Source organism: Suncus etruscus, chromosome X, assembly GCF_024139225.1.
Source record: "Suncus etruscus isolate mSunEtr1 chromosome X, mSunEtr1.pri.cur, whole genome shotgun sequence".
NCBI classification, from domain to species: domain Eukaryota; kingdom Metazoa; phylum Chordata; class Mammalia; order Eulipotyphla; family Soricidae; genus Suncus; species Suncus etruscus.
Genome location: NC_064868.1, coordinates 104375122 through 104398865, shown reverse-complemented (window position 1 = coordinate 104398865; position 23744 = coordinate 104375122). Strand labels below are relative to the sequence as shown.

The 23744-nt window shown below is 42.1% G+C and overlaps 1 protein-coding gene across 1 annotated transcript; it reads right to left on the bottom strand.

Annotated features, from left to right (window-relative positions):
• Positions 1-21503: 21503 nt before the first annotated feature.
• GPR119 (G protein-coupled receptor 119) lies at positions 21504-22493 on the bottom strand. The gene has a single exon (XM_049766687.1). The coding sequence runs from the start codon at positions 22491-22493 to the stop codon at positions 21504-21506; it is 990 nt and encodes a 329-aa protein (XP_049622644.1).
• Positions 22494-23744: the final 1251 nt, after the last annotated feature.

The following is a 23744-nucleotide window of genomic DNA, read 5'->3' as shown; positions in this document are numbered from 1 at the left end:
GTGATCAAAATCTCTTAAGATTTTATTTTAGAAAAAAATTTAGATGGCTAGAGAATAAGACAATTTAGATAATAAATAGCTTACACTTGAGTGGCTTATATTGAGTCATACAATTGTGAGAATATTGTTTGAGAAGTGCCTTATTAAGTAGATACTGATTTTGTTTTTCAAATGGGAAACTGAGGCACAGAAAGTTAAGGCTTATTTTACCCTAGGAAGTTGTAGAACTAGGCTTCTAACTTGGCAGATCTTTTAATTTGGTCTTCTTCTTCTTCTTCTTCTTCTTCTTCTTCTTCTTCTTCTTATTTATTTATTTATTTTTTTGTTTTTTTTTTTTGTCACACCCGGCAGTGCTCAGGGATTACTCGTGGGTCTATGCTCAGAAATCGCCCCTGGTAGGCACAGGGGACCATATGGGATGCCAGGATTCGAACCACCATCCTTCTGCATGAAAGGCAAACGCCTTACCTCCATGCTATCTCTCCAGCCCCTAATTTGGTTTTCTGTTTATACCCAGAAGTGTTCAGGCTCTGTGCTTGGGTGGGGGTGTCACTCCTGGTAGTGCTTGGGGGACTATAAGTGGTGATAAGGACCAACCCTGGGTCGGCCTTACTCACTGTACTGTCTCTTAGCTCCTAACACAGACAACTCAGTTGGTTTCTGAGCCCGTGTTAGAGGCGGACCGACTCAGCCTTGTTTAGGATCACTTACAGCTTATGAGAGGTGAGTAGTAAAGAATATTGATTTCATTATTTCCCCTATCTTTATAACACTCTGGGGGAGAGAAGGTCAATAATTGTGGTTAGTCAGTGTTTGCCACTTAACTAATATTGGATTTATATTATTTTCCTGGAGACCTGTGACAGCAAATGTATCATTTCATCTTGCTCTCTATTTCTACTGCTTCCCTCTCTTTTTCACATTTGTTTTTGGGCCATATCTGGTGGTGCTGAGGAGTTACTCCTGGCTCTGCACTCAGAAATCGCTCCTGGCAGGCTTGGGGATCATATGGGATGTCATGAATCGAACCCAGGTCCATCCAGGTTTGGCAGCTTGCAGGCAACCACCTTACTGCTGTGCTATCACTCTGGGCCCAGCTTCCCTCTCTTTTCTTTAGTGACCTTCTCTGCCCCAACAGCCTTTTTTCATCACTGCTATTTCCTTTAAACTTCCAGTTTAAGTGGGCACAGCTCAGCATACACACAAAAGCTTGCTTCTGTTTTTTTTCTCTCTGTGTGTATGTACACACATACACATACAAATGGCCACACCCATTTGTACATAGGGTTTTCTCTTGGCTCTGTGCTCAGGAATCACTCCTGGCAATGTTTGGGTACCATATATGGTGCTAGGATTGACTCAGAGTCATCCACATGCATAGCAAGAGCCTTACCCTTGTACTTTTTTTTTCTTTTTTCTCTCTTTCTACCCTTGTACTTTAATGCATACTCTGTTGGTAACTTTTATACCCTGGAGTTATTTTGGGGCCATATTTGGTGGTCTGGACCAGTTTCCTGACTGTGTACAGGTATTAATCCTGGTGGTGCTTGGGGAATCATATATGGTGCTGGAGATCCATCCAGCATCAGCAACATGCAAGGCAAGCTCCCTACCCTCTGTTCTGTCACTCTGGTCTGTAAACCCGGGAACTTTTTTTTTTTGGTTTGGGGTCACACCCGGCAGCGCTCAGGGGTTACTCCTGGCTCCTCGCTCAGAAATCACTCCTGGCAGGCTCGGGGGACCATATGGGATGCTGGGATTCAAACCGATGACCTTCTGCATGAAAGGCAAACGCTTTACCTCCATGCTATCTCTCAGGCCCCAAACCCGGGAACTTTTTAGAAAAGATTCCACTACTTTGAAATTAATAATTTTAACATGGGGCTAGACTTCTCATCTTCTTTCCAATGCCTAGGAGTATGTTGTTAGGCTTAAAAATTTATGGGAGGAATGATTAAGTCCTGAGAACCTGATGGTAAAAAGTTTTTTCTACTAACCAAATTATGTTATGTTAGGGAAAATATATACAAGAAAACTAATTAGCCTAGTGGGGGATATTTCATGTAAGTTCAAATAATATTCTTGTGCTGGGAAGATAGCTTAAAGGACTAGAATGCATGCCTTGAATGTATATGACTTTGGTTCTGATCCCCAACATCTCATGACCCTCTAAGTACCTTTGAGTGTGGTCCTGGTATCCTTCAGAACCACTGAACCTAAACAGAATCCAATCTCCTGGCCAAGCAGTGCTCCATAACGCCCTGGAGTCACCTGGGCACTAGTTGAGAAACCCTCTAAAATAAAAGTACGGTAAATTTTATAGTAAAATATCTGGGGCCGGAGCAGTAGTACAAGTGGTAGGGTGTCTGCCTTGCATGTGTTAACCTAGGATGGACTGCAGTTCGATCCCCCAGCATCCCATATGGTCCCTCAAGCCAGGAGTGATTTCTGAGAACATAGCCAGGAGTAACCCCTGAGTGTCACCAGGTGTGGTTCAAAAATACAAAATAAATAAATAAAATAAGATATCTTCATTAAAATATTAGAATGGAAACTACTCATTAATCTTTTTTGTTTGATTTTAGGCCACATTTGGTGGTGCTCAGGGATTACTCCTGGCTCTGCTTAGGGATCACTCCTAGAGGTGGTCATGGTACCATATGGGGTGTCAGCGATTGAACACAGGTTGCTCACTTGCAAGGCAATAGCTTGACGGTCTATAGTATCATGCTGGCCCATTATTTTTGAGTGTATAATATATATTTTTAATTTTTTCTAGTTTTTTATTGAATCATTGTGAGGTATATACTTCAAACTCGTTAATAGTTGAATTTTAGTCATACAATGTTCCAACACCTATCCCTTTATCAATGCACACTTCCCACCACCAATGTACTCAGTTGTTATTTTTTTAAACTTTTTTCTTTATTTAAACACCTTGATTACAAATATGATTTTGATTAGGTTTTAGTCATGTAAAGAACACCCCCTTCACCAGTGCAACATTCCCACCACCAATGTCCCAAATCTCCCTCCATCCTACCACACCCCCACCTGTACTCTATACAGGCTTTCCAGTTCCCTCATTCATTCACATGATTATGGTAGTTCTCAGTGTAGTTATTTATATAACTGCACTCACCACTCCTTGTGATGAGCTTCATAGAGTGAGCTGGAAGTTCCAGCCCTCCTCTCATTATTTCTGAGGACTGTTGCAAAAATGACTTTTATTTTTCTTAAAACCCATAGATGAGTGAGACTATTCTGTGTCTCTCTTTCTCTCCCTCTGACTTATTTCACTCAGCATGATAAATTCCATGTTCAGTTGTTAATCTTAATTCTCAAAATTTCACAATGAAGGGCATGTCTTCCCTCATTCAATATGTAGCATCAGAATTTAATTGTGCTTTGGTTTGTGCCTTACTCTCTTTATGCATCTTTGTTTCTCTCATTTATTTAGTAATTAAGAAAAATATTTTATGTACACAAGGGAATATGACATCATCCAGTTTACCACTAGGTAGATGAAGCTTAAGGAGTAAAGTTACACTGGGTAAAGTCAGCCAGAAAGAGAAAGACAGGGGCATTTGCCTTGCAGGCGCTAACCTAGGACAGACTGTGGCTCGATCCCCTGGCATCCCATATGGTCTCCCAAGCCAGGAGCAATTTTTGAGTGCATAGTCCGGACTAACCCCTGAGCGTCACTGGGTGTGGCTCAAAAACCAAAAAAAAAAAAGAAGGAGTGAGTGAGAAATGGCTGCAGGTGGGGGTTTCCAGGCAGAGTGCTGACTGCTCTACCTGCAGAATCTCCACCTGGCTGTGCTTCTTCTGAGGAACTGAGCACCGGAAGGGAGCCCTGTCCTACCCTTCTCTGTCTTTCCTGAACTCTGGAAGCTCTCCTCAGAGCCCTGGGAAGCGAACCCCAAAGAAACTACATTCGGGAGCTACCCAGCGAGCCAGTGAGTGAGTGAGAAATGGCTGCAGGTGGGGGTTTCCAGGCAGAGTGCTGAATGCTCTACCTGCAGAGTCTCCACCCGGCTGTGCTTCTTCTGAGGAAACTGAGCACCGGAAGGGAGCCCTGTCCTACTCTTCTCTGTCTTTCCTGAACTCTGGAAGCTCTCCTCAGAGCCCTGGGAAGCTAACTCCAAAGAAACTACATTTGGGAGCTACCAGCGAGCCAGTGAGTGAGTGAGAAATGGCTGCAGGTGGGGGTTTCCAGGCAGAGTGCTGATTGCTCTACCTGCAGAATCTCCACCGGGCTGTGCTTCTTCTGAGGAACTGAGCACCGGAAGGGAGCCCTGTCCTACTCTTCTCTGTCTTTCCTGAACTCTGGAAGCTCTCCTCAGAGCCCTGGGAAGCTAACTCCAAAGAAACTACATTCGGGAGCTACCCAGCGAGCCAGTGAGTGAGTGAGAAATGGCTGCAGGTGGGGGTTTCCAGGCAGAGTGCTGATTGCTCTACCTGCAGAGTCTCCACCGGGCTGTGCTTCTTCTGAGGAACTGAGCACCAGAAGGGAGCCCTGTCCTACCCTTCTCTGTCTTTCCTGAACTCTGGAAGCTCTCCTCAGAGCCCTAGGAAGCGAACCCCAAAGAAACTACATTTGGAAGCTACCCAGCGAACCAGAAACTGAGCACCTGAAGGGAGCCCTGTCCTACCCTTCTCTGTCTTTCCTGAACTCTGGAAGCTCTCCTCAGAGCCCTGGGAAGCGAACCCCAAAGAAACTACATTCGGGAGCTACCCAGCGAGCCAGTGAGTGAGTAAGAAATGGCTGGATGTGGGGGTCTCCAGGCAGAGTGCTGAATGCTCTACCTGCAGAGTCTCCACCCGGCTGTGCTTCTTCTGAGGAAACTGAGCACCGGAAGAAAGCCCTGTCCTACCCTTCTCTGTCTTTCCTGAACTCTGGAAGCTCTCCTCAGAGCCCTGGGAAGCGAACCCCAAAGAAACTACATTCGGAAGCTACCCAGCGAGCCATTGACTCTCCTCAGAGTCCTGGGAAGTGAACCCCAAAAATACAGCATTCTGAAGCTGCCCAGCGAGCGAGTGAAAACTATGCCTGACCAGTGGGACCCGACTGTGAAAAACTGTGAGTGCTGCCTGTGTGTGTCTCTCTGCTACCCTGTTGCGTAAACCTCCTGAGAGTGGGCTGAAAAGAGGCTCCAGAAGGCACTTAGCTCCACTTTGCTACGCAGCCGTGCGCTCTTTCTAAAAAAAGAACACCATCACAAGAAGAAAAAAACCACACTAAGAACTGTACTGGATCACAGAAGCAAGAATTTCTCTCCAGACTGTCTTCTCTGCTGCGTGCTTGGGCCTAAGATTTGATCCAGTGTGAGGCTTCATCCACGGAGGACTCCCCTACCTTGGAGGCAAGTCGGCCCATCCAGAAAGGGCGGAGCCAGAGAAGTGTGTTGCCTGCATCATATAACCAATGAATACCACCACAACACGTAGAAAAACCCACAATACAAGTGTGACAATGGGGAAACAACGAAGGCCAGCATCAGACATAGAGAATGAAGATGACAATTCTGATGACCAGTTAACGACCAACCAACTAATCAATCTCTCAGATAAGGACTTTAGAGTAGCAATATGGAATATACTCAAAGAACTCAAAGAAACCATGAATAGAATAGAACAGAACACTAATAAAAATCAAGAAAATATGAAGACAGAAATCACAAAACTCCAAACTGAAATAACATGTCAAATAACAGGCCTGAAAAAATCAGTAAACGAAGTGAATGACAAAATGGATAAGCTCTGGGACAGGGTATCAGAAGCTGAGAATAGACTTGGTGCTGTGGAAGATGAGATACATAACAATTCCATACAACAGGAGAGATTGGGAAAAAAACTTAAAACAAATGAACAGACAATGGAAAAATTAGTCAAAGAATGGGAACAGATGAAAATAGAGGTCTATGATAAGATCAACAGAAACAACTTAAGAATCATTGGAGTCCCAGAGACCCAGGAAGAAAATTTCCAGGAAGAATCAACGGTCAAGAACATCATTAAAGAGAAACTCCCAGAGCTAAAGAATATATGTGATCAAATCCTGCATGCTCGAAGAGTACCAACCAAAAGAGACCCAAGAAAAACCACCCCAAGACACATCCTAGTCACAATGACAAATCCCACAGATAGAGACAGAATTCTGAAAACAGCAAGATCAAAAGGGGAAATCACATTCAAGCAAGCATCCTTGAGATTTACAGCAGACCTGTCACCAGAAACACTAAATGCCAGAAAGCAGTGGTGGGATATTGTGACAAGACTGAATGAAATGAATGCTTCACCTAGAATACTGTACCCAGCAAAACTCACTTTCCGGTTTGACGGAAGAATACATGGTTTCACAGACAAAAAACAGCTCAGAAACTTTACAGACTCAAAACCAGTCTTAAGAGAAAAACTGAAAGACCTAATCTAAGACAAGATTGACCAAAAGACACACCAAATTTCGATATAAAGACGGCATTAAATCCCAGGACAATTCTTTCTCTCAACGTCAATGGACTAAATGCACCAGTTAAGAGACACAGAGTGGCTAAATGGATCAAAAAAAACTCAATCCAACCTTCTGCTGCCTACAAGAAACGCACCTGAATAGTCAGAACAAACATAGACTCAAAATAAAAGGCTGGAGAAAAGTTATCCAAGCAAACAACACCCATAAAAAAGCTGGAGTGGCCATACTAATATCAGATAATGCAAACTTTATACTCAGGAAGGTTGTAAGGGACAAAGATGGATATTTTATATTAATCAAGGGGTATGTAGAGCAGGAAGAAATAACTCTCCTAAACATATATGCACCAAATGAGGGGCCAGCAAAATATTTAAAACAACTGTTGACAAATCTGAAAAACAATATCAATAACAACACAATAATTGTGGGGGACCTCAACACTGCTTTGTCAACACTGGATAGGTCAACCAGACTGAAACCCAACAAGAATATACTAGACCTGAGGAGAGAAATGGAAGAAAGAGGCCTAGTGGATATATATAGGACACTCCATCCCCAGAAACCTGGATACACATTCTTCTCCAATGTACATGGGACATTCTCCAGGATAGACTACATGCTGGCACATAAAACATACCTCCATAAGATCAAGAGGATAGAAATTTTGCAGACTACCTTCGCTGACCACAAGGCTCTGAAATTATTTGTGAATTCCAAAGGGACTCAGAAGAAAAACTTTAACACCTGGAAGTTAAACAGCCTCATGCTCAATAACCAGTGGGTCCGAGATGAAATCAAGAAGGAAATCAAAAGGTTCCTGGAAACAAATGACAATAAAGACACAAGCTATCAGAACTTATGGGACACAGCAAAAGCAGTACTGAGAGGAAAATTTATAGCTTTGCAAGCACACATCAGGAAGGAAGAAAGAGCTTACCTGAGTAGCTTAATGACACAGCTAATAGAACTAGAAAGTACTCAACAAAAGGACCCAAAAATAGGAAGACAGAAGGAAATAACAAAGCTGAGAGCAGAAATCAACGAAGTGGAAACCCAAAAAACAATCCGAAAGATCAACGAAAGCAGAAGTTGGTTCTTCGAAAAAATAAACAAGATTGATAGACCACTGGCAAACCTAACAAAGAAAGAGAGAGAGAGAAACTTGATAACTCGTATTAGGAATGAAAAAGGAGAGATCACTACTGATATGACAGAGATTCAAAGGGTAATCAGAAACTACTTTGAAAAACTCTATGCCACTAAAAATGAGAACCTGGAAGAAATGGATAAATTCTTGGACTCTTATAATCTTCCACGGTTGAAAGAAGAGGATGTAGCATATCTAAACACCCCCATCACCATTGATGAAATAAAAATGGTAATCAAAAGTCTGCCCAAAAACAAAAGCCCAGGCCCAGATGGATTCACTAATGAATTCTATCAAACTTTCCAAGAGGAACTACTACCAATCCTGGCAAGACTCTTTCATGAAATTGAACAAGTGGAAACACTCCCAAATAGCTTTTATGAAGCCAACATCACCTTGATACCTAAACCAGACAGAGATGCTACGAAAAAAGAAAATTACAGACCAATATCGCTGATGAATGCAGATGCAAAGATCCTCAACAAAATCCTGGCAAATAGGATTCAATACCTCATTAAGAAGATCATCCACTACGATCAAGTAGGTTTCATCCCAGGAATGCAAGGATGGTTTAACATCCGTAAATCTATCAACATAATACACAACATCAACAAGAAAAATAAAAACCACATGATTATATCAATAGATGCAGAGAAAGCATTTGACAAGGTCCAACACCCATTCTTGATCAAAACTCTCAGCAAGATGGGAATGGAAGGAACCTTTCTCAATATAGTGAAGGCCATCTACCACAAGCCAGTGGCAAATATTATCCTCAATGGAGAAAAACTGAAAGCCTTCCCTCTAAATTCTGGCACAAGACAAGGCTGTCCTCTCTCACCACTCCTATTCAACATAGCACTGGAAGTACTTGCTATAGCGATTAGGCAAGAAAAAGATATCAAGGGAATCCAGATAGGAAAGGAAGAAGTCAAGCTCTCACTGTTTGCTGATGACATGATGCTCTACTTAGAAAACCCTAAAGACTCTACCAAAAAGCTTCTAGAAACAATAGACTCATATAGCAAGGTGGCAGGCTACAAAATTAACACACAAAAATCAATGGCCTTTCTATACACCAATAGTAATAAGGAAGAAATAGACATTAAGAAAACAACCCCATTCTCAATAGTGCCACACAAACTCAAATATCTTGGAATCAACTTGACTAAAAATGTGAAAGACCTATACAAAGAAAACTATAAAACTCTGCTTTAAGAAATAAGAGAGGACACACGGAAATGGAAACACATACCCTGCTCATGGATTGGCAGGATTAACATCATCAAAATGTCAATACTCCCCAAGGCGTTATACAGATTCAACGCTATCCCTCTAAAGATACCTATGACATTCTTCAAAGAGGTAGATCAGGCACTTTTGAAATTTGTTTGGAACAATAAACACCCTAGAATAGCTAAAGCAATCATTGGGAAAAAGAATATGGGAGGAATTACTTTCCCCAACTTTAAACTTTACTACAAAGCAATAGTTATCAAAACAGCATGGTATTGGAATAAGGACAGACCCTCATATCAGTGGAATAGGCTTGAATACTCAGAAAATGTTCCCCAGACATACAATCACCTAATTTTTGATAAAGGAGCAGGAAATCCTAAATGGAGCAAGGAAAGCCTCTTCAACAAGTGGTGTTGGCACAACTGGCTAGCCACTTGCAAAAAATTGAACTTAGACCCCCAGCTAACATCATGTACGAAGGTAAAATCCAAATGGATTAAAGACCTCGATATCCGACCCCAAACCATAAGATATATAGAACAACACATAGGCAAAACTCTCCAGGACATTGAGACTTCAGGCATCTTCAAGGAGGAAACTGCACTCTCCAAGCAAGTGAAAACAAAGATTAACAGATGGGAATATATTAAGTTGAGAAGCTTCTGCACCTCAAAGGAAATAGTGCCCAGGATTCAAGAGCCACCCACTGAGTGGGAGAATCTATTCACCCAATACCCATCAGACAAAGGGCTAATCTCCAAAATATACAAGGCACTGACAGAAATTTACAAGAAAAAAACATCTAATCCCATCAAAAAATGGGGAGAAGAAATGAACAGACACTTTGACAAAGAAGAAATACAAATGGCCAAAAGACACATGAAGAAATGCTCCACATCACTAATCATCAGAGAGATGCAAATCAAAACAACAATGAGATACCACCTCACACCACAGAGAATGGCACACATCACAAAGAATGAGAACAAACAGTGCTGGCGGGGATGTGGAGAGAAAGGAACCCTTATCCACTGCTGGTGGGAATGCCGTCTAGTTCAACCTTTATGGAAAGCAATATGGAGATTCCTCCAAAAACTGGAAATCGAGCTCCCATACGATCCAGCTATACCACTCCTAGGAATATACCCTAAGAACACAAAAATACAATACAAAAATCCCTTCCTTACACCTATATTCATTGCAGCACTATTCACCATAGCAAGACTCTGGAAACAACCAAGATGCCCTTCAACAGACGAATGGCTAAAAAAACTGTGGTACATATACACAATGGAATATTATGCAGCTGTCAGGAGGGATGAAGTCATGAAATTTTCCTATACATGGATGTACACAGAATCTATTATGCTGAGTGAAATAAGTCAGAGAGAGAGAGAAAAACGCAGAATGGTCTCACTCATCTATGGGTATTAAGAAAAATGAAAGACATTCTTGCAATAATAAATTTCAGACACAAAAGAGAAAAGAGCTGGAAGTTCCAGCTCACCTCAGGAAGCTCACCATAAAGAGTGATGAGTTTAGTTAGAGAAATAACTACATTTTGAACTGTCCTAATATTGAGAATGTATGAGGGAAATGTAGAGCCTGTTTAGGGTACAGGCGGGGGTTGGGTGGGGAGGAGGGAGATTTGGGACTTGGGTGATGGGAACGTTGCACTGGTAATGGGTGGTGTTCCTTTTATGACTGAAACCCAAACACAATCATGTATGTAATCAAGGTGTTTAAATAAAAAAAAAGAAAAGAAAAGAAAAGAAAAATGATCAAACAAATCATAACATAATGAATGTTACTTAGGGACCTGGAAATCTTCATGTGATGGTTAGAATTTTACATGATGATTCTTTTTGAGTCACATTTGAAGTACCCTCAAGTAATTCAGTAAAAAAAATTTCTAGATTTAATTAAAAAATAAATCTCTAGCTGGGGATATAGCTTATCAGCAGAACAATTGTAATACATGTGTGAGGCCCTGGGTTTGAGCATCACCACAAACAAAATTCACCTCTAAGATGACACGGCATCAGTTTTCTTTAGTATTTGTTAAATGACTCAACAAGGACACGTTGAAAATATTGTGAGTGGCACAGTGAGTGATTTGTAAGGTAGTGTGGCATAAAGTAGTATGACTATTATCTCAGCATGTTTACAGCCTTTTAGTGTCTTAATGTCAACACAATTGAGACCAAGCTGGAAAGGATATGAGTTTATTATGGTCAATGGGAAATATGATTCAGTTATTGGATTGGTGGGCAACATATGAAAGAAAGAGCAAACACGGACAATAAAGAGACCCCTTCCTTGAGTTCCTGGACTTACTTTACTTTTTGTCTCTCCAGTGCTCTGGATTGAATCCTGCATACACCATTGTACAGAAGGGGCTTAGAAAGATATAGGAACTAAAACATATTCTGAGACACTTAGCCTCTGCGTTGGTTGTTTCTAGGACTCCGCATGAGAGGGTTCTTTGAACACAGGGCTTAATTATACTCCCAACAGCTTACAAATCCAGTGACCATATGGCTGGATAGTACCCAGTTAAGCTCTCCTGCACTTTACCCTGCCCCCTTAATCCATTAGGTGGAGCACATCTTTTCCTTCTAGCCTGAATGAGAGACTAATGTTTCAAGGTTCTCATTGATATTTCCTGGCTTCATGTGAATATGTTAACATATTCTCTCCTGCCTACTTAGCATCTTATGATATTTCACAGGGCAATTACCTCGGAAAATTTTAACAGTGAAAACACTGAAATCAATATCTCAGCACAGTGTGCTGTGTTGATGGTGCAATTATACTGGACAGGGTGTTCTTCGAATTCTGTCTCATTAATCTAGATTAATACATTTGCAGATGAACTCTAACGGTAGATATTGACCAGCTTCCTTTTGTAAAGAAAATAAAAACAAAAAACTTTTAACTTTGGTATGACTTATGCTTTAAGGAAGTTATGTTTATATGAGAGATGCATTAGTGTGGCTTGTGCATTTATAGATTGTTGGTGTGAGACCCTGGATTTGGTGTAGATACCTAAGACCCACCCATTTCTGGGAGGGGTCTTGGGAACCGGATACTAGGTGTGACCTTACCTGCAAGACCTGGCCCATTCCTGGGAGGGGTCTTGGAAAAGTTAGATAAGCCTTGAACCGAGGGAATTCGGGCCCTTTTGGCCCTGCTGAACTCGCTGGCTTTGGGGTCTCTGTTTCTGGTCTTGAACCAGGATGGAGGCCAAAGGGAAGATGGCTGAAAGGGTTTAGATGCAGGGTAGCCTAGAATGGCTGAATGCTTAAAAGGTTATGAGATAGGCCACACACATGTGGTGAATAGGGCATGAATAAAGTTAATGCTTCCTGATGCCTGTCTCTGGATAAGTCTGATTTCCGCCTTTCACCTGGGCCTGGGACCCGCCAGCTAGATGGGGTTGCGGAGCCACGTGGCCTGGGATGGCAGAAAGAAATCCATCGCCATCCACCGCCATCCAGCTCCATCCTTATTTATTTAAGACAACAATAGATCACTTTAGGGCAAGGGTCTCAAACTCAATTTACCTTGGGGCTGCAGGAGGCAAAGTCGGGGTAATCCTTGAGTGCAAAGTCAGTAGTAAGCCTTGAACATTGGGGGTGTGACCCAAACAACTAAAACAAAACAAAACAAAAATGATTCCTCTAGGGCAGGGCCACAAAATGTTGTACGGAGGGCCGCAAACGGCCTGCGGGCTGCGAGTTTGAGACCCCTGCTTTAGGGGGTGTTTGGGTGACACTTGGCCATGTTACTCTCTCTTGATAGTGTTTAGGGGATTATATGCAGTGTCCCAGTGAATGTGGGTCAGCTGCATTCAAGGAAAGAACCTTACTCCTATACTATCTATTGAGCCCTCTAGATCACCTTTAATTTAAAAACTTTACATTTCCAGGGGCCAAAGCAATAGTACAGTGCGGAGGGTACTGCCTTGCATGTGCCCAACCCGGGTTCAATCCCCAGCTCCCCATAAATTTCCCTAGCCTGCCAGGAGTGATTCCTGTGCATAGAGCTAGAAATAACCCCTGAGCACTGCTAAGTGTGACCCCCCCCCAAAAAAAGAAAACAAAACAAAAGAAACAGGGCCAGAACAATAGTACAGGAACTATAGGGCATTTACCTTGCACATGGCAGACCTGGGTTTGATCTTCAGCATCGCATATGGTCCCCTCAGCACTGCCAGGAGTAATAATTCCTGAGTGCAGAGCCAAGAGTAACCCCTTAACACTGCGGGTATGGTCCAAAAAGCAAAAACAAAACAAAACAAAAAAGAAAAGAAAAATTACACTTCCAGAAAAGCCAGCAAAAATATGACTCAGAGTTTTGTTTCATTTATTTATTTTTGCTCAAAATTTTCCTATTTAGTGCTATTTGACTTAGTATTATTGATGCTGTGGATAACTTTCAAAGTTTATTAATATTATTTTTAATTTCGGCATTGTGATTTACAATAAAGTTAATAATAATGTTTCAGGGGAATGCTGTGCTACACACACCCACTACCAGGGTGTTATTCCTTCACCACTGTGTCTAGGAGAATTCATCCTACAGAATTAAACTGAGACATGTCAAAGATTTATTCATGGGGATATTTATGGTGGTATTACAATAGCAAGAAATGGGAAGTAACATAAATACACAACTATAAGAAAATAGTTGAAATATACCAATTCTTAAAAATCATGCACACATTACAAGTCATATGTTTGACAGGAACTTAGTGACATAGGAAAATATGCACAAAATAATGTAAAGAAAAAAACAGATGAGTGAAATTAACTTTATCTCTGGATGTTACAATTATGGGCCCCTTTATGAATTTTGTATTTTGAAAAATATTAAAATGAGCAAAATTTGCCTTTATAATTAGAACTGAATAATAAGCAGAAACCTAAACAAAAACCTAAACAAATATAGGATAGTTTTTGACACTTCACTTTCAAATATTGGGGGGTAGGTAGACAGATGAATTGACTCATAAATATCACCAATGGATTCATAGAACTGCAGAAACAACAAATGAAAATTTGTGAATTAAAAAGAAAATTCCAGGTCAAACATCATTTGGAAGGATGATATAGAACTGAAGTAGTCACAGAACAAATGAAGTTTCTGAGGGCAGCCCGGGAGTTGTGATTGGCTGCTCTTGTCTTGCTACTGATACTCCTCTTCCTGTTGTTCTCTGGGGGTGATGGTGAAAATGTGTGTACACCCTATATTCGTGTGCCTACTCTTTTTATTGGTCTCTGTTTAGTAGAACTATAGAAAAGACAAGTGAAAATGAAATCAAAGTCAGGAGTTGGTTTTCTACTGAGCCAGTGAACCCTTCTCCATAGAGAGTGAAGATATTCATAGACTTTCTCTGGTTGACAAGGTTATCAGAGATTGGTTTGCTTTGTAGATAAGCAAAATAATACAAGTAAAAACCCATAATATGCACCTATATAGAGGACTATGTGTTCTTATATTCTTGAGTGTAGTTTTCTGAAACAGAGGTGTTCTATGTATAATTTTATTCAAAATATCAGTATGAAACAACCATATCACAGTTTATAACAAATTCACAAGAAGCTGTTAATAGATACATGGAATCAAATGACCTAAGTTTTATCCTACAAATTCTTTTTTTTTTTGGGTTGGTCACACTCGTTGATGCTCAGGGGTTACTCCTGGCTCTGTGCTCAGAAATCACTCCTGGTTTGGGGGATCATATGGGACACTGGGGGATTGAACCGTGGTCCATCTTATGTTAGTCATGTGCAAGGCAAACGTCCTACCGCTGAGCCACTGCTCTGGCCCCTCCTACAAATTCTTGATGTCTTTCATATGGTTTGACCAAGTTGCTGAGTAGGCTAGTTTATTAGGACACAGCATCAAGTATATGAATGAAGCTCAACTGTTTTTCTCTCTGGCATGTTCCCTTATATGTAAATCAGTCTACATAAATGAAAGAAGACCATTAGACTTTTACATAACACTATCTCTGCTCTTTTTTTTTTTTTTTTTGGTTTTTGGGTCACACCCTGTGACGCTCAGGGGTTACTCCTGGCTATGCGCTCAGAAGTTGCTCCTGGCTTCTTGGGGGACCATATGGGACGCCGGGGGATCGAACCGCGGTCCGTCCTAGGCTAGCGCAGGCAAGGCAGGCACCTTACCTCCAGCGCCACCGCCCGGCCCCACTATCTCTGCTCTTAAGAATTTATTCAATATAGTTTTCTTTTCCTTTTCCTTTTTTTTTTAGTTTTTGGGTCACACCCGGCAGCACTTAGGGGTTACTCCTGGCTCTATGCTCAGAAATTGCCCCTGGCAGGCATGGGGGACCATATGGGATGCCAGGTTCGAACCACTGTCCTGCAATGCAAGGCAAACGCCTTACCTCCATGCTATCTCTCTGACCCAACTTAGTTTTCTGAATTGAAGTCACTCTTTTTTCCTAATTTTTAGATCACACCTACTGCTGCTCATGGGCTACCCCTGTCTCAATGCTCAGAAGTTACCATTGTGCTCAGAGAATCTTGTACCATGGATCAAATCAGGACCTCCTGTGTGCAAAGTTTGCATTCACTAGTTGAACTATCTCTTACAGCCCAATTACTCTTTTTTTTTTTTGGTTTTTGGGTCACACCCAGCAGTGCTCAAAGGTTACTCCTGGCTCTACACTCAGAAATTGCTCCTGGCAGGCTCAGGGGACCATATGGGATGCCGGGATTCAAACCACCGTCCTTCTGCATGAAAGGCAAATGCCTTACCTCCATGCTATCATTCTGGCTCCAATTACTCTTTTTAAAAATATTATTCTTAACTTTTGTTTTGGGGGTGGTGGGCATTGAACCCAGAGCCTCATATATACAAAATTTGCACTCTATCGTGGCCGGGAAGGTGGCGCTAGAGGTAAGGTGTCTGCCTTGCAAGCGCTAGCCTAGGACGGACCGCAGTTCGATCCCCCGGTGTCCCATATGGTTCCCCCAAGCCAGGGGCAATTTCTGAGTGCATAGCCAGAAGTAACCCCTGAGCGTCAAACGGGTGTGGCCCAAAAACCAAAAAAAAAAAAAAGATGTGGAAAATTTGCACTCTATCACTGAAATATATCACCAGTTCTTTACTGTTATTTTATTTATTTATTTTTATTTTTATTTTTAGGGTTATACCCAGTGGTACTTGTAGCTTACTCTTGGCTCTCTACTCAGGGATCACATCTGGTGGAATCTTAGGAGATTATAAATAGTGCCAGGGACAGAATCCAAGTTGTTGAAGTGCAGACAAGTATATTACCCACTATACTAACTTTCTGCTCCACGCACAGCTAGTACTTTAATTCTGCTCTGTCTTGATCATATTGGATTTATTGTGTTTTTTTTTTTTTACCTCAGTCACTTCTCATAATTTTCGAAACTTTACTTAGGGTTTGAACGATTCAAAGTTCAGAGACTAACTGTGCTTGGCTTGAAAGTAATTATACCTACAGATATGATGGATTCTATTAAATTGGCAGCTAGATGTTTTATTCTTTGAGGTTTTTAAGGGAGAGCTAAACAATGGACATGTTCTCAGCACTAACAGTGTATTTATAATTGTCTAATCATTTTCACATATATTATTTGAATTTATTCTCACTATGCCCATATGATATTAGATTAGTACCCCTATTTTTAAAATGAGTAAATTGTAGCTTTGGGGGATTTAAATGTCTGTCATAATTTGAACACTATGTTGGATCATGATTTTTCCATGCATGTTCTGATTCTTAGGGATAGCAGGATTTCTGAGACTGAACCTGATAACACACCAATTGTCTCTCCCTCCTCAGCACATACCTTTCTCTTGTTACTAACCAGATTGATTTTATTTTGCTTGTGTTAACTTGGCAGGATATCCTTTGTAGCAAAACCATGAAATTAAGTTTGGAACTAGAGTAAGGATGGCACTTGTTTGAGTCTGCCTTCAATTTTGTCACCAACAGTAACTTTTGTATTTAACTCATTCCCAATAACTCATAACCCAGTCCAAGAGTGTCTTATCGATGGAGTACATGCTGAATGCTCAGGACTTTACTGCATATTGGATTCCAGCAGCTACTTCGGAGACAAACAGTGCTTCAATTGTAGGAATGTAAAGCCTACTATAATGGAGGCAAGCTTGGTTCTCCTCTGGACCAGTGTAGTAAGCAGAGCATCGGCAAAAAGACCTACCAAAGGAAAGTTTATGTACATTAGAATGGATCAGCAAGAGGTAAGCCACTTGGGTTGAGGGCAGACCACCGTGAAGAGATGAAATTTTCAAGAGTATAGAAATTGAAAGGAATAATCAATAACTTCACGGAAATGAGTAAAGGGAAATTAAAACCCAAGTGAAAAGCAGGATGGTATGTGCCATCTTTCTAAGGAGAGGATGGCCAGATTCCATCCAGATTTTGAATATTATTATTTGAGATTTGCATGAAAAATTTCACAGGACTCTAGGAATTAACCAATAAACATTGGACTTAAATGAATCTTCAGACCATCATTTTAGAGATATTGAAGGGTTACCTTCCAAGGTGGTTTTGGCACCAAATCCCAGACAAATAAATCCAGACAGTTTTGGTTTCTTCTTGCCCTCTTTAGTTGTCCACTCAGTAGTTTTCTAGGGAGATAATCTAGTTTAGGGCCATAAGAAAAACTCTAGGAAATCTGTGGTTAAAGAAAGGGTTGAAGGGCTGGAGAGATAGTATAGTGGGTAAAGCGTTTACTTGCCCTGCACACAGCCAACCTAAGTTTGATCTTCAGCAGCCTGTATGGTCCCCCGCATACTTCCAGGAGTATTTGTTGATTGTATAGCCAGAAGTAACCCCTGAGCATTTCCTGGTGTGTCCCCACAAAAAGAAAGTAAGGTTTGCAGGGAGCCGAGGAAGGCTGAGCAAAATTCCTGATTTCTTCCTACTCTGTTCTTGAATTTATGCTGTGAGAGTTGCCTGTGGTAGATAAAGCTTAAATCTGAAATGCCAAGGCATTTTATATATCCATAGAAAGTAGGATGAGGCACCAGTTCCACAACTGATCTCTGACATTTTTGTGGTATCATCTTATGTAACTGAGTTTCTCAGGAAAATGCAAGATTGGGAGTACTTGAAAGAAGGTTAAACTCTGAAGAGCAAGGTGTGTTCAATGCAGTGAGTCTGGCACAAAGGTACAATTGTACACAAGAGGTACTTTTGTATAAGGTACTTATACTTATGTATAAGGCACTTTTACCTATCCCTTTTTCCATTATTCCCTCCGAGTGATTCAGAATTTGTGATTTAGCAATGTCATCAGCAAGTAGATACTGGTGCACATTCAGACAACCGAAGAGAAAGGACACAATATAGTAGTTTAGAAAGATGAATGGGAGCTGAAATAATTGCAAAGTAAGCTATTTCTCAAAAATACACTTTCTTGGGGGGCCACATCCAGTGATGCTCAGGGGTCACTCCTAGCTCTGTGCATATGGGATGCCAGGAATTGAACCGGGTCTGTCCTGGGTCAGCCAATTACAAGGCAAACACCCTACCACTGCGCTATCACTCTGGCCCAAAAATATACTTTTTAAACACCATGAAGGATGGAAACACAAAATTAGAACCTATGGGGCCGGGCGGTGGCGCTAGAGGTAAGGTGCCTGCCTTGCCTGCGCTAGCCTTGGACGGACCGTGGTTCGATCCCCCAGCGTCCCATATGGTCCCCCAAGTCAGGAGCAACTTCTGAGCGCATAGCCAGGAGTAACCCCTGAGCGTTACCGGGTGTGGCCCAAAAACCAAAAAAAAAAAAAATTAGAACCTAAATTACCTTCCTACATTTTATTCAGAGATACTTTACATAACATCTATTATTTTCATCATGGATATTGTACCTTTATTTTACAACGTAATCATTATAGTAAATTATTTAAAAGAAGAGATCTTGGGGCCAGAGAGGTAACATGGAGGTAGGGCATTTGCCTTGCATGCATAAGGATGGTGGTTCGAATTCTGGCATCCCATATGGTCCCTCGAGCCTCCAGGAGCGATTTCTTTTTTTTTTTTTTTCAGGAGCGATTTCTGAGTGTAGAGCCAGGAGTAACTCCTGAGTGCTGCTGGGTGTGACCAAAAAACCAAAAACAAACAAACAAAAAAGTAAGTCAGGGTAAGTTCTAACATTTATAAACTGAACAATATAGAATAAAATAATGTTTGGACAAAGATGAAATGTGAACAGAAAAACTATTTAAAAAGAATAAAATTGTGGGGCCGGAGAGATAGCACAGCAGTAGTAGTAGTAGTGTTTGCCTTGCAAGCAGCCTACCCAGGACCAATGGTGGTTCAAATCCTGGCATCCCATATGGACCCCTGTGTTTGCCAGGAGCGATTTCTGAGTGTAGAGCCAGGAGTAACTCTTGATCGCTGCCGGGTGTGACCCAAAAACAAACAAACAAACAAACAAAAAAGAGAGATCTTTATTTCCCTAGTGCTGTGCTGAATGGGGACACATATGGGTGTTGAACATTTTAAATCTTAGGGCCTGAGAGATAGCACAACAGTGGGGCATTTGCCTTGCATGTGGCCAACCCGGGACAGACCTGGTTCAATTCCTGGCATCCCATATGGTCCCCCAAGATTACCAGGAGCGATTTCTGAGCACAGAGCCAGGAGTGACCCCTGAGCATCACCGGATGAGGTTCCAAAATCAAAAAATTAATAAATAATAAACTGCTTAAAAAAAGAACATTTGAAATCTGGCTAGTTTCAGAGCCAGAGTGATAGTAGAGTGGGTAAGGTATTTGCCTTGCACGTGACCAACTCAGGTTTGAACCCTTGCCTTCCATATAGTTCCCTGAACCTGCCAGGAATTATTTCTGAGCACAGAGCCAGGAGTAACCCCTGAGCACTGCCAGGTGTGCTCCCCAAAATAAATAAAAAGAATGAAATCTGGCTAGTTTGAATTGAGATGTTCTGTAAGGGTAAAATACATACTATATTATGAAGATTTAGTATGACACTTTCAACAACTTTTATTCTAAGTGTGGACTTTTGAAATAACATTTTAAATAGATTGGGTTAGATGCAGTAAAGCATTAATTATATTTGCCCCTTTTCTTTTCTTTTCTTTTCTTTTTGTTTGGTTTTTGGGCCATATCCACTGGCGATCAGGGGTTACTCCTGGCTCTGCACTGAGAAATCCTGCTGGCAGGCTCAGGGGACCACATAGAATGCTGGAATTCAAACCACTGTATGTCCCGAGTAGGCTGTGTGCAAGGCAAATGCCCTACTGCTGTGCTATCTCTCCAGCCCCTTTATTTCCCTTTGTAAAGTCTATTAGAACATTTACACTTTATGTAGATTGTACTGTTTCTATTGGCAGTGCTGCTCTATTTTCAAAAAAAGATTTTTTTTTTTTTTTTTTTTTTTTTTTTTGGTTTTTGGGCCACACCCGGTGACGCTCAGGGGTTACTCCTGGCTATGCGCTCAGAAGTCGCTCCTGGCTTGGGGGACCATATGGGATGCCGGGGGATCGAACCGCGGTCCGTCCTAGGCTAGCGCAGATAAGGCAGGCACCTTACCTCCAGCGCCACCGTCCGGCCCCCAAAAAAAGATTTGATTAAAAAATATTTGGGGAGGGGCCGGAGAGACAGCATGGAGGTAAGGTGTTTGCCTTGCATGCAGAAGGACAGAGGTTTGAATCCCGGCATCCCATATGGTCTCCCGAGCCTGCCAGGATCGATTTCTGAGCATAAAGCCAAAAGTAACTCCTGAGTGCTGCCAGATGTGACCCCAAAACCAAAAAAGTATATATATATGGGGAAAGGAAAAGTAGTTCTTTATTTCTTTTTTGAGTTTTGGGGCCACATCCAATGGTGCTCAGGCTTACTCTTGGCTTTTTGTTCAGGGGCCATTCCTGGCTATGCTTGGGGGAACATAAGTGGTTCTAGGTTTTCAAACCAGAGTAGATATTTTTTTTTTGGTTTTTGGGCCACACCCGGCAGTGCTCAGGGGTTACTCCTGGCTGTCTGCTCAGAAATAGCTCCTGGCAGGCACAAGGGACCATATGGGACACCGGGATTCGAACCAACCACCTTCGGTCCTGGATCGGCTGCTTGCAAGGCAAATGCCGTTGTGCTATCTCTCTGGGCCCCAGAGTAGATCTCTTGCAAGGCATTCACCTACTTACTCTATTATATTTTTATCTTGCCCCAGAGCTTAATTTTTAAGCATTTTTTCAGTGGTTATTTCCTACTTTAAGCTAGTGTTTCTCAATCTTTTTCTGACTGTCACTCTCTTTCAACCTTGTTTCCTTCCTATGCCCCCCACCCACTGTTCTACTGCTTGGTCCTTCACCCCTGGCTGAGAAACACTACTTTAAGTAAGTAAACCTGTACAGGAGAAATGAGCACATTACAAAAGGAGGACAGAGAGAAGAAGAAATTTTCAAATGGGGAAAATGATTCTAGAAGATAGTCAGTACCTTCCTTCAGTTACTTGGGAGCACCAAGAATGGGATAGTTCTTATTCTACTAGCTGCATCTGATCTCCTATTTGGAGGTAGGAGAAGAGAGATGGAGAGATAATATGAAACTTCTTCACACTTACCGTATTTATTAGCCACAAAGTTGTGACTAGGAGATAGTGTCAATGTGACAGGAGCGTCCTCTGGGCTTCGCTGGGCCACGATCCGTGACTGAAAGGAAGAGAAGTAGTGAGGCAAGCCCCTTCTTCACTCCTAGGGCCATCTGGTAGAGCTGCTGCTGCACATCTTTCTGCCAATAGGCATAGAACAGTGGGTTGAGTAGGGAGTTGCCCACACCCAGTAGCCACAGGTAGCGTTCCAACACTATGTAGAGGTGACACTCCTGGCAGGCCACTTGCACAATGCCTGTGATCAGGAAGGGGGTCCAGGACAGAGTGAAGCTTCCAATTAGAACAGCCACGGTGCGGATCGCTTTGAAGTCACTAAGAGTTCGTGATGGCCTGTAAGCTCCAGCCATGACTCCTGCATGTTCCATCTTTCGGATCTGCTGACTGTGTGCTGAGGCAATCTTGAGCATGTCACAGTAGAGGAAGATGAAGATGAGCAGAGCTGGGAAGAAGCCAGCACAGGAGAGGGTCAGCACGTAGACTGGGTGAAACACAGAGAAGAAGCTACAGGGTCCCTGGTAGGTGGTCTGCTGGAATATGGGGACTACAAATGGGAGGAAGCCAATGAGGTAGGACACTATCCACAGTCCAGCAACACAGATCCCAGCCACAAACCCATTCATGATCTGGAAGTAGCGGAGAGGCTGCTTGATGGCAAGGTACCTGTCAAAGGCAACCAGCATGACTGTAAGGACAGAAGCAGTTGCTGAGGAAGTGATAAATGCCATCCGAAGTCTGCAGAGGGTCTTCTGTGTGGGTAGAGTGGGGCTGGAGAGTTGGTCAGTGACCAGGCCAGAGATGGCTACGCCAAGCACAGTGTCGGCCACAGCCAGATTTAAGGTGAAATAGAGACTCACACCATCGTTCTTGTGGATCAAAAACAGCACAGCCACAGCCACGAGTGAATTAGCTGCAATGATGAGGGAGGACAGGACAGCAAGGGTCACTCCAAATGGGAATGAAGATTCCATGTCTTGAAGTGCCATGATTTCCACTCAGCTCAAATTCTCATGGTCTGAAGGATCTCTGGACTCAGAGCCACAGCACAGTTCTACTCATCTCGGGCCCTTTAGGTTGGTAGCTTGCCATCATTGGAATCCTGCTTGTCATTAAGAATTATTCACCTTCTCCTTTTCACATCTCAGCCTCTTGCCTCTCTGGTTCTCTGAATGCAGCAATACAAGGGCAGATGTCCTTTGCCTGGGCCTGAGTTAGTCCCTCCCCTTCCAACAGTCAGGTTACCAGGTAACTCCTAAGTACCTGATGCACTCTGTCTCGCCAGGCTATATGCCTTCATGGATGCCTCAAGGACTCTTTTTGAAGGGACTAGGACATTATTCAGATCTCCTGTCTCACAAAAAAACACTTGACTTGAATCACGCTGTTTCTGTGTGGTATTAAGTTTCCACCTCTTTTCCCACCAAAGCTCATGCACAAGCTAAAAAAAAACTAATTTCAGCGTAATCAAACATTTGATTAATAGCTAATTTTCAGTTACTCTTATGGCTGCTTTGAGTTGAGCAATGTGATCATAATAAGTTGAAGTAGGAAGTAAGGGCAAGCAATTTATTACAGGACCCAGCATACTTTCAGGGGAGTTCAGAGAGGAGTTAACCTGTTTCTTCTCTTGGGTTCCTAGCCCCTCAAATTAAGGGTGTGCAGTTCTTTTTCTCATGCAATTGAAACTCCGTGTGTTGAGGATTCAACAGGGTAGAAAATCAGAGAACTCTTCATAGTTGTCCTTCCCTGTCTGAAATTGCTGTCTGTTGTGAACTTCTGAGTCTATTGAAATAGTTTTCTAGAACATGATGTGCTCTACTCATAAGTAGTGGCACCAAGACTTGTTTTTCTTGATACTGTAGGCATGGAGTGTCTCTGGAGACAGGAAAGAAAGTGAGCTGCAATCTGGAGTGCCTGCTCTATTCTTGACATGGAAAAGTTCACATTTCACAGGAAGAATACTTATTCAGCCAATGTGTTATGGTGTTGCTGGGGTAGGAGAGATGGACTCTGCTCAGGAGGGCAGCAGCATAGGTTACTCCTATTTTATTCTGTATATCCATTTGCTTTCGTATATTAGAACTAACCTTTTGCCAACTACTCTGATCTTGGATACTAAGAAGACAGGGGTGGGAGCAAAAGCTGTTAGGAGCTTGTTTACTCAGTTCAGATGAGAGCACAAATGGGCAAGGTTAGTGTTTTAAGTGAGGGAGTGGAGAGCA